This window comes from Argopecten irradians, chromosome 1, assembly GCF_041381155.1.
Source record: "Argopecten irradians isolate NY chromosome 1, Ai_NY, whole genome shotgun sequence".
Lineage (NCBI taxonomy): Eukaryota > Metazoa > Mollusca > Bivalvia > Pectinida > Pectinidae > Argopecten > Argopecten irradians.
Window position 1 is genome coordinate 64,057,296 of NC_091134.1, and position 17,546 is coordinate 64,074,841.

At 37.9% G+C, this 17,546-nt stretch overlaps 2 protein-coding genes across 4 annotated transcripts; one reads left to right on the plus strand and one right to left on the minus strand.

Annotated features, from left to right (window-relative positions):
- Positions 1-2,643: 2,643 nt before the first annotated feature.
- LOC138305006 (uncharacterized) lies at positions 2,644-5,052 on the minus strand. The gene has a single exon (XM_069245424.1). It carries the CDS (start codon positions 3,733-3,735, stop codon positions 2,644-2,646), a length of 1,092 nt encoding a protein of 363 aa, XP_069101525.1. The 5' UTR covers positions 3,736-5,052.
- A 3,272-nt stretch (positions 5,053-8,324) lies between these two features.
- LOC138305016 (nascent polypeptide-associated complex subunit alpha, muscle-specific form-like) lies at positions 8,325-17,284 on the plus strand. 3 transcript variants are annotated; one of them, XM_069245430.1, is made up of 3 exons: positions 8,367-8,459; positions 10,965-11,012; positions 12,238-17,284. In XM_069245430.1, the coding sequence occupies exons 1-3, from the start codon at positions 8,455-8,457 to the stop codon at positions 15,269-15,271; spliced, it is 3,087 nt and encodes a 1,028-aa protein (XP_069101531.1). In that variant the 5' UTR covers positions 8,367-8,454; the 3' UTR covers positions 15,272-17,284. The 3 variants fall into 3 exon arrangements, with proteins under 3 accessions (XP_069101537.1, XP_069101531.1, XP_069101541.1); XM_069245436.1 differs by lacking the exon at positions 10,965-11,012 and having other exon boundaries at positions 8,325-8,459; XM_069245440.1 differs by lacking the exons at positions 8,367-8,459; positions 10,965-11,012 and adding an exon at positions 9,485-9,674.
- Positions 17,285-17,546: the final 262 nt, after the last annotated feature.

Genomic DNA, 17,546 nt, shown 5'->3' on the forward strand with positions numbered 1-17,546 from the left:
AAACCAGCTGGTAGCTGTATACACCATCTCTATTGACTTCCTTGAATAAAACTCCACGACGCATGGTCAAACTGCTAGCAATCTTAAACATCTGAGAATTCTCCTTCGTCTTAGGGAAATCACGACGACTTGGTTGCTTGTATTTTGATATCAACTGTATCCAAGGTCGAAGTAATACATCTTGACGTTGAGCTTTTCTCCAATCTTTTGATGTCATTCTCTCTATGTCACTCACACAAGGATCATCTAGAACATCTGCAACCTGGGCAGGAGAACACAGACTTTCAATATGGGTATGTGGCGAAGTAATGGACTGGTTAACTGCGTGCACAGCATCCATGGTGATGGGTAATCTTGAGAGTGCGTCTGCATCAGAGTTGACTTTTCCTGGGCGGTAGTAAATATCGAAGTCGAAAGCAGCCAACGCTGAGACCCATCGATGTCCTGTGGCATCCAGCTTCGCAGATGTTAACACATAGGTTAACGGGTTGTTGTCTGTGAATACTGTGAAGCGTTGTCCATATAGGTAGTCATTGAATTTCTCAGTCACTGCCCACTTTAGTGCCAAAAACTCGAGTTTATGGGTAGGATAATTCCTCTCAGACTTAGATAGTCCTCTACTGGCAAAGCTAATCACCCGAAGTTTCTCCTCCTGGCGTTGGTATAACACAGCTCCAAGCCCTTGCCCACACGCATCAGTATGTAGTTCAAACGGTAAGTTGGGCTGAGCATAACCAAGTACTGGTGGAGTGGATAAACACTTCTTCAACTTCTCAAAAGCATTCTTCTCAGCTTCATTCCATTTCCAAATAGAATTTGCTTCAGTCTTTGCCTTCTTTCCCTTAGTCTTAGTCTTGGCACATGCTGGTAATAGTTCATTCAATGGTCTGGCAATCTTAGCAAAGTCCCTGATAAACTTTCTATAATAACCAGCGAATCCCAAAAATGCACGAACTTCTTCTGGATTAGTGGGTTCAGGCCAATTAAGGACTTTCTCGATCTTACCAGGGTCAGGTGAAATTCCATCCTCCGAAATCATATGTCCCAGGTATACTGCTCTTCTTTGAAAAAACTTGCATTTCTTTGGAGATAACTTTAAACCACATTCTCTCAACCTCTGAAGTACCTTTTCTAGTCGACGAAGATGTTCCTCAAATGTGTCGGAGAAAATAATCAAATCGTCCAAATATATTAGACAAATACTTAAATGAAGATCTCCAAGGCATTCTTCCATTAGTCGCTGGTAAGTGGCTGGTGAATTGGAAAGTCCAAACGGCATCCGAGTATATTCGTAGAAGCCGAGGGGCCCTACTGTGAATGCTGTACGCTCTTTATGATCTTCCTCCATCTCTATCTGGTGATATCCTGACTTCATATCCAACACCGTGAAGTACTTCGCACCACACAAACACTCCAAAATGTCATCTATTCTTGGGAGAGCATATGAGTCGCGTATAGTCCTCTTGTTAATCTCTCGAAAGTCCACGCACATCCGTAACTCCCCGTTCTTCTTTCTAGCTAGAACTATTGGCGAAGACCATGGACTATGTGATGGGCGAATAATTCCAATGTCCAGAAGAGTATGGAGATGATTCTTTACCTCTTCATACATGGATGGTGGTATTCTCCTGTGCCTCTGTTTGATAGGAGTTGGGTCATGCATATCTATCCTGTGTTTGACTGCGCTGGAAAATCCTATGTCCTTGTCGTTCTTAGAAAATATGTCCTGAAAAGACATGATGAGTTGTCTCCCCTTCTCAACCTCAGTCGACGAGAGAAAATCTTCATCTATCTCAATCTTTTCCATCAACTTCTCTATTTCCTCTGCCTCATCAGTTTGTTCATTTTTATCCAAAATGGTTACTGGGGTGACTTCACAAAGTAAGGCTCGTGGTGACACAGATAAACACCTGCTGGAAGTGTTAGCAAGTTCAACTTCCACACTCCTATTCCCCTTATAGTGATAAGAAATCAATCCAGGCGTGATGTCGAGGCCATCTGATGTAATACAGTCTTTGGCTGGCTGGATTAAGGCACAAGTGGGATGATAAGGTAGTTCCCTGTCCAAATAAGACTTTATCTTCACCTGGCTGTTAGGCTTGACACTAATGACCTTATCCTCTGCACTTCGGAGAACTCCAAGCCGAAAACTCCTCCTATTCAGTTCCTTTTCTCGAAGAGACAGGCACCTAAAAGCTAAAAACCAAGGAGTAAACAAATCAGCACTCTGTAGAAATCGAACTCCAGTCCGCTTACGGCACTTGTCCATTAGTACAGTTAAAACATTTGTTCCTAATAAAATTGGCACTCTGGAATTGTAATCACTGTCAGGTACAACTAACAGTATACAGTCCTGCACCTGGGTACCACATAATCCTGGCAATTCAATGCTGACTTCAATATATCCATGATATGGTAATGGCATACCATCCGCACATTCTACATTTAAAATACAATCAAGTGGCTGTACAGGTAAATGTGACAAATGAGACTGATAAAATGATTCTCCAACTGTAGACACTGTAGAACCTGTATCAAGTAATGAAGTTATCTTATGTCCAGCAATAAGAATGTCTACTTCATTCGATGAACCAACAAGTTGAACACAATCCCGTGAATCATCCGGAGACTGCTGGAGGTACCCTATGGCCGTCCCCGTCCCATAGGTGCTTTTCCGTTTAAATGACGACTCCTGTTAGGGTATTGACCTCTGCGCTGATGATCTAGTCTAACCTTACAACCAAGTTGTAAATGTCCATATTGGCCACAACGCCAACACTGAGGTTCAGAACGCTCATCACCTTTTGATTCACCTCTAGACTCGTGCTCACTTGTCTTATTCTTTTGTGGTGGCTGATACTTATACTTGTTCGGGTTCCTCTGTGTGGAATTCCATGACTTCACTTCAGATGTAAGCTGTTTTACCATCCCCTCCAGTTTATCTAACCGGCTCTCTTCAGATGTAGTACCACTTATCATCTTCGTAGTTGCTGTTTTAGTGCTGCTACTCATAGCCTTCTCCACCTTCAGTTCTGACTCTAATCTTCTCAATTCCACCTTCAACTCATTGTAGTCCTTTATCAGCTCATACTTAGTAGCAGATCTTTCCTTCAAGGGTGACTGAAGTCCCTTCCAAACACGGCTATGTAACATCTGGTTACGCTTCTCTCTGGGCAACATTTCACATCTGGAAACTTTCATAAGAATGTCCTCTAATCTGCAGCTCCATGATGCTACATCTTCTCCTTCCTCTTGGTGGGCACTAAAGAATTTAGCAAGTAATGCCTCCTGATCCTCAGCTATTCCATAATTAGTCTCCAGGTGAGTAAGTAAGTCGTTGATAGATGCTTGAGGTCCAAGTCGCATTGCTATCATTCCAGCATTCCCACGTAAAGAGCTCCTAATAACACGTAACACCACTTCCCTAGAAATAGAGGCGTCTCGTAGTAAACATTCCACATCATATTTCCACAACTCATATGGAATTTCTGCCTTTGACGTAGGATCTCCACTGAAGAATGGTAACCGAGGAGGCTGAGTTATGATGTGTTCCTTAGTATGAGAAGATGAAGCTCCAGCATTTGGTTCCTGGGCTGGCTCCATCTTAGGACGTGCTCCAGACGATGCTACATAATCAAACATCCATTGCTTAAAAGTCTCTGCTGAGTCAAACTGTGGACTTATCTTCATCTCCTTGAAAACACTTGCCATCTTTTCCAACTGATCCTTCTCCATAGTGAAAATAGAAAATGACAAAATCCAAAATGAAAATTCAACACAGCTGAAAACAAAAGCAATCAATATGGAAAAAATAAATAAAAAAAAACAAGTATAAATTTTATGAGTAACTAATAAACAAAATAAGGCTGAAATGCGAACAAAAATAAAGAAGTATAGTTCTTAAGTAAACAAAGAGAAAAACATGTAAAAGTATCCAACACTGCAATCCAATGGTAATATTTATAAACACTACAGACCGACAGAAACAGTTCACCTGCAAAGTAACACAACACTTGATAGGTAATGATCGAAACTCTCAATGTAATTACAAGTGCAAGTACATACCCATCTGTTGTATATATATCACAAAGCAACAGATATGAAGGTTTCAACTCAGTATATAGAGTATAAGCGGACAAGAATAAACTACAAACAATAAATGATATGAATTAAAGACTCATTATCTACCCAGTACTAAGTGTGCGACCTACAATGTAAATAAATACCCGGGTTAGTAAACATGTAAACACACAACTCAACCAACACTAAACACAATACACAAAGAAATATTCAAAATATACATGCAACACACAACGACGAGTAACACCCAATGTCTACCCCCATAGGTCAGTGTCACATGTCTTCAAATAGTAAATATTTCTGTAACCAATATAATCTAAATTTACAAGTCTATTTCTAGCTATCTTATCTACTGTAATAAATATGTACTAATATTTTATAATTACAGTTATTTTAGATGAAATAATAATGCAACTTTCAAAGTAAATTCCTATATCGAGATAGTATATAGCAATAAATGATATTTTTTTTTACTAAAATACAACAAAACAGCAGAATTTAAGGAGAAGTCACTTTTTCATAAAATGTCACAAAATCCACGGATCCGGAAGTGCGAAAATCCAAACCGGAAGTCGTTGTAGTTGTAGAAAATGGAAAATCGGCAAAGTCCAATCCGATTAACAAGTCAATCTTGAATGATCGCGAACATCTAGGCCTAGCGTTGAAACAGTTGTACATGTACTCGCAAACAAAAATTGTCACAGCTGTGTATCACAGTATAAAGTTATTTTGTCAAATCTCAGCACCTCAAACGTTCAAGGATTACAGTATCAAGCGAATGTCAGGAAAGGATAGAACAACTTAGTAAAATATTCCATGCGACACATCTCCAGTCTGTCTATGGAACGAAATCAGTAATCACATTCACTGTCTATCGAGTGTACTGGACCGTAACACAGTTGGTGGTACACATATGGAAATATACGGCAGTTCTCATAATAACAATAGATTCACAGGTTTATGAGTTACCTGATTATGTCACAGTGTCACCGCTCGCACTGAATTATCATTCAGGAGTTGGTTGTTCTTGTTTACATCCCTGCCACTGTCAACCACGTGAATGTAGAGCGGAAGTGTGTAGACCAGAAACATAGGGGTCGTAGTAATATCCGGAGAAAACGTCAGACCGTACCGGATTATCCGGAACAGCGGGTATACACTGTCGGCGTTCAAGTACTATCTTCTGATCTCCAGAAATGAACATCTACATGGGCGCCATTGTAAAATTGAGGGAAATAACAAACTCGGTCTTGATTCCTTCTGGTCTTTATTGGTAGCTGGTCGCACCAGAATATGGTATAAAGACCCTATAAACAGATTAATAAAAACTATTGTATAAACTGTAGAATCTTTGATTGTATAATCTATATATCAAAACTACTCTACAACCAGAATAAATAATTATAGATAATTCACACATGTATCATTCAATTAATAAGAGTATCTGAATCAATTCATCTTAAAATATACTATAAATAAAACACCTACCTTGACAATGGGTCAAGGGTCTAATGAAAATACGTAGTAATCTAAATCACGTCCGTCTGGTCGTAAGTCCAATCCCCTTTTTCCTTTCCCCGCCAAAACAGGACAAAGACAATGACAATGACCACAAAACAGAAACGAGACAATACAAGGACACAACAACTGACTACGTCACACAGGTAAACTGGACACACGTACACAGGTATACACAACTAGTGACCAACGAAACGAATTAGTAAAAACCACCCTGTTACACATCAACATTCATCACTTACAGACTCAACGGATTTGGAAATACCTGATGCAGTCTAATGCCAGGGGAAACGTGTTATATTTTCATCTCCGAAGAGGATCCACGATCAACACTCAACTTATATTTAACATTTTTAAATGGAACTCTGACATTCATTATATATATTTTTCTCAGCCTTGTTGTGCGAGATTTCATTGTTGATTTCAAGATGGTTGTACATCGTTTTCAACACTCATTAACTTTCATCACGTGACGGCATATTGATAAACATTTATATATCTGCGTTGGACATTTTTAAAGTTGTTTTTATATGTTGAGTACTGTGTTTTCATACTCTTAATGCGGAAGTCTACGTAATGTGGCATTATAGGGAAAAGTTTAATTTTTAGAAATTTTATAATCTATTATATCAAATTATTACTAATTTGATTTAATTTATAACATAATGACGAATGTGGCATTATAGGGAAAAGTTTAAGTTAAATATATTATTTGTAAACTGTACATATCTTTAACCCATGTCTGTAAATGTGGCCTAGCCTTAGGGACCTGTCGTCGTGTCGCGTAACATGTTGTCGAGACATTGATGAAAGCTATTTAACCAAACAGTTACACATGACTATGATTTATCATGTCTGCTAATGATGTAACTTAGAATGACTCTGTGATTAACATTGATTTATAGATATTACTCAACACAAACATGTAGGGCTATTAAACGGCAAGCAAACCATGCATAGAGTGTCAACTTTCCCCCAGTATTCGACCATGACTACTGGGCCATACTTTGCCATGCAGAATAAAGTACTGAAACCACAACTCAGCATTTGACTTATACTCAACTTTACCCTACACCATATACATCATCGACATAAAAAGACACAAAGAAAAAGAATACTTCATTTGTAATGCCAAGTCATGTTCTGAATACAGGTTCATTGTTTCTTCTCTGAAGGAATGAGAATATATATACCTCTAATTCCCCTATATTGGGCCCCGCCCCTCCTGCCCCCGGGGGGGTCAGAGCCAAAATTTACACAAGTTCTGTTCCCTTTTCCCAAGGATTTTTGTGGCCAAATTTGGTTACAATCCATGCAGAGCTCTATGACTAATAGCGATTTATAGGATTTACCTCTATTTCCCCTATTGGGCCCCGCCTCTCCTGCCCCCGGGGGGTCAGAGCCAAAATTTATACAAGTTCTGTTCCCCTTCCCCCAAGGATGTTTGTGGCCAAATTTGGTTACATTCCATGAAGAACTCTAGGACAAGTAGTGATTTAAAGGATTTACCTCTATTTCCCCTATTGGGCCCCACCCCTCCTGCCCCTGGGGGGTCAGAGCCAAAATTTATACAAACTCTGTTCTTATTCCCCCAAGGATGTTTGTGGCCAAATTTGGTTACATTCCATGCAGACTAGTTGTGATTTAAAGGATTTACCTTTATTTCCCCTATTGGGCCCCACCCCTCCTGCCCCCGGGGGGTCAGAGCCAAAATTTATACAAGTTCTGTTCCCCTTCCCCCAAGGATGTTTGTGGCCAAATTTGGTTACATTCCATGCAGAACTCTAGGACTAGTAGCGATTTAAAGGAAATGTTGACGGACAGACGGACGCCGACGGACGACGGACGACGGACGCCGCGCCATGACATAAGCTCACCGGCCATTCGGGCCAGGTGAGCTAAAAATGTGTCATGTCTTGGCACATTATTAAAGGAAAGCAAAAAAAAAAAAAAAAAAATAAATTATTTACTTCTTTCACCAAAGACTACATTTTTTGTCAAAAATCCAAATGACTTTTTACTGGTATAATGTTTGAAGATAAACTTACACAATTAATCTAAACTGAGTTCTGTTTTATATGAGTGCAAAATGCTATCTTAAATACTACTAAAGAATGCTTATTCCTTTAAAACGGGGGGGTAAAAAGCCAGTCGGGGGGGTAAAAAGCTAGGCCTTAGTTCAAGCGTACTTCCTGCAAAACCGTTGACAATAGTCCTTGAACCCTTACTTGCATCAGCAATCAGCACGCGGAATGTTCTTACATGAACGGTAACATTTTTCTCTGTGCTTCTTGTACCTACTTTCGGTTTGAATACTACCGGGACTCCTCGGAATTTTTCTATGACGAAGTTCTTTGCGGATGTACAATTTATGAAAATAAGGAACATGCCTTCGAAGTCTAAATATAGGTATCAACTAAAAAACACTATAGTAATGTACAAAAGTATATTCGGAAAACAAATCATAAATTTAACCAAAATATTTGAACGTTGAACATACAAATGAATAGATTTTTACCTTAATTCGTATCCTAACGGCAAATAAAAATAAACCATTTTCGTTCACGATGCACTTCCGGAGGAACCAAAAATTTTAATCTCTAAGCCGATTTGTTTTCTTAATCGAAACATCAAATCATCCAAATTAGATGTACCAATTATTTTTATGATATATTTTATTTACCGGTATTTTATGCATGATTCAAAACAAGGTTTTCCCACTTATCAAAAAAGGTGATCAAAAAATGGCGTAAGCAGACCGCTCTTCAGTAATATGCTACCTCATTTTGGTAAGTGGGTCTACACGCGTTAGGACTTACAGCAGGTGCCTCCTAAATATGTGCACATACATTGAAAATGAGGTAATATTTGTTACACTATTTGTTCTATATTAAAACCATTCATTGCATGAAGAAAATCATGTCGTCTCCATCAGATTAGTTCAATCACACAAAAAGTTGCAAGGGACATTTGGTTAAAGCACAGGCGTCTGCTTCTGGTTGTGTAGAGGATTAAGGTTCATGTAATGGCTTTAAACAGTGATATTTTGCAAGCCTAAAACGCATTACTGTGCTGCAATTGAACAGAACTAATTTCATTAATTGTTGGTATATACCCTGGCTAACTGTCAGTCTTACTGTTGATATGTAATTTGTGGAGCTGCGTGTAAAATACAGTAAAATATGAGAAAAAATGTATATTTCTGGAGAAGACATAAAACTCGTGTGAATTGCATTGATGGAACCAAATAATCATGCCATCGTGTTCAGTTGTGAATATGCCAGGTACTCCAACAGTTTGTTTGGCAAAATCGGACCAGTAAATAGCGCAGGAGCTTAGTGTAGTAAATGCAAATGGCTGCTATAAATGGCGGATCGAAAATATCGCATATAAGAAGCCATCTCAATTGATACAAATGTTTTTATAGACACCAAAAGGTACTCTGAACATAACAAGAAGACTCTTCACGAACAAAATAGTTCAAACAATCTGTTTGGGGCGAAAAATGCAAATTTCCGGAAAGAGCCTCAAAGTCCACATTTTAACTATTTTTTTCGTAAATATTTTTCTTGTCATGTTCAGAGTACCTTATAGTGTATATAAGAGCACTTGTATCAATTAAAATATCTTTTTATATGCTATATTTGTGATCCGCCATTTAAAGCAGCCATTTGCATTTACAACAATAGGCTCCTGCGCTATTCGCTGGTCCGATTTTGCCAAACAAACTGTTGGAGTACCTGGCATAGTCACTACTGAACACGATAGCATGTTTATTTGGTGCCATCCATGCAATTCACACGAGTTCTATGTCTTCTCCAGAAATATACATTTTTCTCTTATTTTACTGAAATTTACAAGCAGCTTCACAAATTACTTATCAACAGTAAGACTGACAGTTAGCCAGGGTATATACCAACAATTAATGAAATTAGTTCTGTTCAATTGCAGCACAGTAATGCGTTTTAGGCTTGCAAAATATTACTGGTTAAAGCCATTACATGAACCTTAATGTTATGAGTTGGTGGATGGGGCGGGTTATCCAAGGGAGTTTGGATTTGTGTGTCATGTGCTTGGTGGGTATGTTTTTGTCTATGGATTTGTTTAGTGCTGTTTTGAAGCAGTGCCAGATCTCCTCTATGGTGTCGTTAGATCGGTCGTCCAGTTGTATATTTAATTGCTCAAGATAAGTTTTTATGTTATCCCAGTTGGCTTTATTGTAACCCGAGATACTCTGGCCCTGACACCAGACTTAGACATTATGACAGATAGATGTCTGGCGTAGGCCCATCCTCGATACTCCAGGGCTTCCGATCACTTACGATCTCTACACCCCTGGACTATCTCATAGTGAAATTGAAGGCAGCTCAGCGGAAAACATTTGACCAATCACAGGCTAGCAAAGATTTCCTTTGAAGACTACAGAGAGAGCGATGCCTAACATCTAAGCCACACAGTCAACCACAGTGTACCGTTATACGGCTCTTTTGATGTACATCAAATGACTAAATTACCTGTTCTATTCTGTTGCCTCCAGTTTTACTATGAGATAGTCCAGGGGTGTAGAGATCGAAAGTGATCGGAACCCCTGGAGTATCGAGGATGGCGTAGGCCCAGAGCGCAGTAGTACTCGAAAACCTGGAATAAGCCGACACCGTTTGGTATCGGGCCAGGTCATCTCCGATTCAGCTACTTACAAAATATTACCACCGAGAATCGCCACTTACCTTTGTCTTTTCAACAAATGAATAATTTATCTACTCATAGCCATCAATTTCATCTCGCATGCACGTTCTATTGTGTCAACACAGTAGTTTCTTTTCCGCAACTTTAAATTTCCCTCGTCGTCGTCACCATTTTCTCGTAGTATGCAAATCACCTTTAATCTCGACGGATTGCTATATTTGGGTAGATATAATATTCATTTGTTGAATAGACTAAGGTTAGTGGTGCTTCTCGGTGGTCGGTCTGAATCGGAAATGACCTGGCCCGATACCAAACGGTGTCGGCTTATTCCAGGTTTTCGAGTACTACTGCGCTCTGGCCCTAAGCCAGACATCTATCTGTCATAATGTCTAAGTCTGGTTTCAGGGCCAGAGTATCTCGGGCTAGCTTTATTGTAGAGGAGAATGTCTCTAAGTGGTCTTCTGATCTTTTTTAGTCTGATGTCAATTTCGGTGTAAACGTTGTCATGGTCTGATTTTCCTAGTGGTGGTAATATTAATATTTCTTGTTTGTTGATGATGGATGGCCTAGCTATTAGTTAGTTTTAGGTCTAATATGTGTTCGCCACGGAGGGGGGGAAGCTGTCGTTTGAGTGAGGGACTTGTCATTGATGATGTTAAGTAAGTGTTGGTGTATTTTAGGTTGTGGTGTGCTTGGGATGGTGGTGTTGGTGTGCCAGTCTCTATGGGGTAAGTTGAAGTCTCCACTGATGTATGTAATTGTTTTGACCTATTCTAGCTGTTTATGGAGTCTTCGAGGTGTTTGATTGATTTTCCCTTGTCTGAGGGAGGTGTGTAGTATGCGGCTACTGTTAGGTTATGCGAATGAGTTGGTATTTATTTATCCCTTGGCAGTCAACATGATACCAAATGTTGCAGGTGTCACAACACACTGCATTTGATTTCTATGTCACTGCCTTCGAGCATGTGCCACATTCAATGCATGTGCATTCAAAAATAAACTCTATCACATGTACACCACCATACAGGGCACCGCTTTGATCACAGGAACTCAAGATCGACGAGATGAATTTACTGACTTGTTACAAACCTCCATACATTTAAATCAGAAAAAAGATTTCAATATGAAAATGGATTGAGAAACGGGCAGTTAAGGCCTATTCGAAGTTCTCTACCAATACTTAGCCGAAAGCTTGAATAATAATGGAGCCAATATACTAAAGTTATCATTGAAGTATTAATTACCCTAACCCATTTTGATTAAGTTTATTCAGGTGATTTCAGTCTTAACATACTCAAGCAAGCTTAAGCACCACCATGTAGTCAGTGTTACTTACTAGTTTGGCATTAAAAAGTATTAAACCACATACCTGTGGTGACAGTAGTGCTCGGATATACATGTAATAATATGTACCTGAACATTGTGATTGATAACACATGCCTTTTAAAACAGCTTTTAATTTTTAAAACATTTTAATGTAAACAAGATTGATTTTTTTCTGGCGTCGCAAGTTTTTAGCTTAACGTAAATACTACACTTATCATCACTTCCTGAACAATTTAATTAAAATGAATTCAACACTAGTTTCAATATTAGTTTATAATGCTGGTCGTCATATTTTTCCCGCTGTTGTCCCAATTACTGCGCGTTAGTTGACTATCACTGTGCCAGAACAGCAAAATGAATCTTCAGTATAACAGATTAAAAAAGGAAATAATCTAGTGTTTGTTTGGTCGTTTAACCCCATCTTAGGCCATCAATATAAACTTTATTATGATTAGGTGTTTTTTGAAACTTTTTTTTGTTTTGGAGAGGTAGACTAATAGGCCTTTAATCAACTTTGGATAAAATACAGTGGACCAGATAACAGAGTACCCCATAAATTTATAGTAATTAACATTGTTTTACCTGTGTGTAAATGTATATGCTGATTCCAGTCATTTTTCATTTTAGTAATACTAATCTCTGGCTTTTTGGAAATGATGGATGTCTTCAGAAGTTTGAAGAAGAGCACAACTCAGTCAGCAGAAGCTTGTCTGGTAACTCGATTAAGAACATCAATAACATTACAAATATGAATGGAGGATTTCTGTGCCAAGAGAAAGTACAACGAGGAGGCATTCAGAATAACAAGCCAAAGGAGGACTCTCAACTTTCCCCTTTGTTCAGGGATGGTTTTGGTGTTTTAAGTGTAAGGCCTATTAACAAGAACTTCCTTTGGAAAAGAGCATCCTTAAATGACTTGTGTGATAGGTCTCACCCTGTTGTTGATAAGGAAAGTGAAGAGTTTGATTCAGGTGATGAGATGGAATCATCGTTAGAATCCATGTCTCTAATTCCAAACACACTTAAGGTGCCTGCTACAAACATGGATAAAAACATTCCAAACACAGACTGTATAATGAGCCTAAAGACAACACATATTGCCGATGAGACCAGTATAACACCAAAATTTCATCCAAACAAGTCACCACAGAAACGTGTACCACCAAATCTCAAGTCTCCACAGAAAAGTGTACCACCAAATCTCAAGTCTCCACAGAAAAATGTACCACCAAATCTCAAGTCTCCACAGAAAAATGTACCACCAAATCTAAATGAGACACAACAGAAAAGTGTACCACCAAATCTCAAGTCTCCACAGAAAAGTGTACCACCAAATCTCAAGTCTCCACAGAAAAGTGTACCACCAAATCTCAAGTCTCCACAGAAAAATGTACCACCAAATCTAAATGAGACACAACAGAAAAGTGTACCACCAAATCTCAGGTTTCCACAGAAAAGTGTACCACTAAATCTCAAGTCTCCACAGAAAAGTGTAACACCAAATCCAAATGAAGCACCACAGAAAAGTGTACCACCAAATCTAAATGAGACACCACAGAAAAGTGTACCACCAAATCTAAATGAGACACAACAGAAAAGTGTAACACCAAATCTCAAGTCTCCACAGAAAAATGTACCACCAAATCTAAATGAGACACAACAGAAAAGTGTACCACCAAATCTCAGGTTTCCACAGAAAAGTGTACCACTAAATCTCAAGTCTCCACAGAAAAGTGTAACACCAAATCCAAATGAAGCACCACAGAAAAGTGTACCACCAAATCTAAATGAGACACCACAGAAAAGTGTACCACCAAATCTAAATGAGACACAACAGAAAAGTGTAACACCAAATCTAAATGAGACACCACAGAAAAGTGTACCACCAAATCTAAATGAGACACAACAGAAAAGTGTAACACCAAATCTAAACAAGTCCCTGCAGAAACATAAACCACCAAATCTAAATGAAACACAACAGAAAAGTGTAACACCAAATCTAAATGAGACTCTACAGAAAACTGTAACACCAGATCTAAACAAGGCAACACAGAAAAGTGTTACAGCAAATCAAAATGAGGCGCCACATCACCTATTTGCATCAGAATCTCATATGGAAATTTCAGAATGTGATTTGGAAGTTTCAGAATGTGAAGAAGGATCAATTCTGAATGGTGGCATATGTGATAAAAACTTTCTGGCTAAGCCATTAGCATCTTCAAGTATTGGTGAGTCAAGATCTTATCTAAGATTGGAACCCATTGTTGATGAACCTGAGCCATCAATTGCAAATTATATTGGGTATCAGAACTCTGCCTCTAAATCTGAGAGTAACACAGACACATTAAAGCCGAGAGCTGCTTCGACAGATTTGGAAATAATGAGACAGCATTATAGTGATATTTCGGGTGTAAAGAGAACTACAAACTGTGATGTAATGTCTGTGAACAGGCCGATTGTGTCTGTTACTACATCCACTATAACTTGTCCTCAGATGTCACCACTGACTAACAAGGAGATTACTGTAAAACAGGAACCCATGGAAGTGGACAGCTGTACTACCCCTGTGATACCATGTAAGCCAGCTAGCAATACAAAATATAAGCACCAGTCCACAAACACGAAAATTCATTATGAGAAATCTACTGTCTATCCTAGGAACATGGCTATTCCAACAGCAGCCTATAAACAGAAAAGTAGTGATCCCGATGGAGTCAGAAAACACAATTGCAAGCGTTCCTATAAAAGGACTACAGATTTGGGCACATCAAACTCCTGTATAAGAAATCCAGTTTCACAACATCAGCCTTTCTATGGTCCACTTGTATTAGGAAAGCCCTCAGTAGTGACCAGCGGGCATGCATATGGTTCACATGTGGCTGGAGAGCCCTCAGTAGTGACCAGTGAGCAGAATGATTTAAATATTAAAATCGCGTCTGTTTTCTCTCTTAGTTCATCTAGTCATAATCAAGCCATGTCAATTCAAGACATTGCCGACATTCACGAAAAGGTCACGGACAAATCGGGTAATAAAGCTACAATGGTAACTGGTGTAGGAGGAAAATCAAGGTCAAGTCCTCTATTTAATCAGCCGATATGTATCAAAGTTCCAGACAATGTCTTCTCGGATCCCAAAATCATGTCATGTTCAGTTGTAATGCATAAATTACGCTGGAAAAATGGTAGATTTGACAATTCAACATGTTCCAAAAGCTGCAGACAAAGTTTCTTATCGGTAAAACAGAAATCGGATAAAAAAACGAAAATGAAATTTAACAGAAAAATGCTGGTCACCAAGGGTGTTTCACCCCTGTCATATATTCGTGATATGATAGAAAAAAGAAAAAGACAGCTGTGTTTGAATACCTCTGGCAAGCAGTGTGCATCTTCCACCTTGAAAGCTCCTGATGTACCACGTGTGAATCTGTCCAAGCTCAAAATATACCAAAATGTATTTACACCCAAGGCACAGATTCCAGCTCCAGTTCAGTCCACAAATAAGCAAAACTTTCTTCCGTTTAAAGGGATGAAAATCATTATCCCTTCAGTGCAGTTAAATGGTCGGCCAGATCTCATGACATTAAAAGCATCGGCTCAAAATTTCTCTGGAATGCAACTACCGGTACGTTGCGCACAAAACAACATCAACTCAGTTTCTTGACAAATGATTGAGACATAGATATACTTGACATGAATACATGAAGATGCCAATTACAATGCAAATATAGTCAAAGCCTTGTTAATTGAAACTTAAATAATTTGGGGACCTTGCTTGTTTAATTCTATTTGTTGGTTCAAATTTGTTTTTTCAAATAACAGTTATTGTTTATTTCAAAAAGGTTTTATATGTATGGACAGAGCAACATGCAGTTATGGTCTGTTTCAAAAAGGTGTGTTTTTAAAGTTGTGAAGTTTGATCGTAAAGAAACTTATAATATCAAGAAATAAATGTTCCTTTCATACGAGATGAAAGGTTGATAATGTTTCCATTGCTCAAAAACACTAGCTTTACTTCATATAACTCAGTGTACATATTTACTACATTGAAAGTCCAAACATAACAACTAAATAGAGATTTTGTGCTATTTGATGTACACAGTCAATGTCCATATCTTATAGTGTGATGTCAAACCACACCTGAGACAAATGTTAAAGATGCAGTTTTTATATTTAGCAGGTCGTGATCATGTGTTAAATTTTTGTGTATAGTTTGCATTTTACTGAAATCATCAGGGGGATTAGCCTCATGGTTAAAGAGTCCTTCCAACTCAGTGTAGTAAGTTTGAAATCTACGTGGGGCAGTTGGTACTGACCATGTATGGTGGATGTTTTTATTATTCTCCAGGTACAATAAATAATATAAAGTACTTTACCATTTCTCCACCTCCTCAAATGACCCTTACCGTTAATATAGTATAATTATTTATCAGACAAGCAATCCACCATACATATATATAACATCATTAAGAAATCACAAAGGAGTGACATATATATTTGCCAATGGCTAACAGTGGAGGCCTTTCTTACAATTTTGAAAATCAAAGAGTTTTGATATTGTGGTTTGGTGAATTATTCCTCCGAGACCATACAGCTTGAACTTCATCAACACTTTAATTAAAATAAGGCCCTAGTTATTGTTTTTATGAAACACAAGAACTTTATAAATAAGGCTACAATTACTGTTATACATGAAATTGTTGATTGAATATATAATCAAATAATTAAATCATGATGCTCTTGCTATACATAGCTGAAGCAGGTTTCTCAGCTCTGTCAAATTTTCTTTTCAAGGGGAGAGCACTCCTTTCGTCTTTACAGTTCCTGATCAGAAGTGCAATAGTTTTGGGATAAAGCACTGCGGATTTTAATCTAACAACATGTACCTATTAAGCCAAATTTGTCTTTTCCCACTGTTCTTTCTTGTTGATCATCAATTATTACATTGTAAACAGCTCTAGTGCATTGCATCTTCAGGAGTGAATTAGACTTTTGTGGTTGATAGTTATAAAAATAAATAATCCAAATTCAGAAAATTGGAATGTCACATCTTAAAGATCCACTACCTTTCCAAAACTGCTTTTAATTTTTATAATGGGAATATAAAGCGAGATTGATAATTTTGCAAAAGTTATTTGCCTACTCTAATAATCTCTTCTGAACAATTTAATTAAAATAAATTAAATGTTAATTTTCATAACGTAGGTCGTCTAATGTTTCCTACCATCATCCACATGTTAGTTGAATAACACTGCTGCGACAGACGCAGTGAAATGAATCTTCACTGTTTACATATACACATATTATGGAAGGAACCTTGCATTTATTTGATGTTTGTGACCTTATCTTTGGCCTTCAATATACCTTAAGTACATTTCCTTATGTTAATGTTGTTTTTTAAGAAGCTTAAAATTTTGTTTTGGAAAGGTAGTGGGCCTTCAGCTTTAAAGTAATTAGTAAGATTGAATAAATTCAACTTATCTGAGTAATTAGATTCATATTGTGAAAGTGATGTTGAGAAATTGGCACATATTGTTACATAAACAGTTATTTTGTTTGTTGTACATTTTATCCTTTGTATTTTATTTGACTTGCAAAACGGCAAGGAATAATGATCTTGTCACAGTACATTTGTCTGCTTTGTTATAAAAATTTAATAAATCTTAAATTCCATATGGCCTTTAGTTGTATGCCTCATTTGTTGTTGCGATGAGATAAAACTTTAAAGGATTCTGAAATAGTCCTCACAAAGTGTAATTAATAAGTTGATTCAAAATCCAAGATGTCTGCCATAGCTACCATCTTAAAAAAAATAAACTTGTTCAATTTTAGTGATAACATAGAGCTGTTAAAATTTGCAGTCCAAGAAGGGTTGTTACCATATTTACTTGACTTGGTTGAGGTATTGGGATGATTGAGCCACTTGTTGGTTGGCCATG

Excerpts from the sequence above, each read along its gene's own strand:
- LOC138305006 (XM_069245424.1), bottom strand. The coding sequence starts at position 3,735 with ATGGAGAAGGATCAGTTGGAAAAGATGGCAAGTGTTTTCAAGGAGATG.
- LOC138305016 (XM_069245430.1), top strand. Across the intron at positions 11,013-12,237 it reads GGTGTGCCAGTCTCTATGGG|TAATACTAATCTCTGGCTTT; the intron begins GTAAGTTGAAGT and ends TTTTCATTTTAG.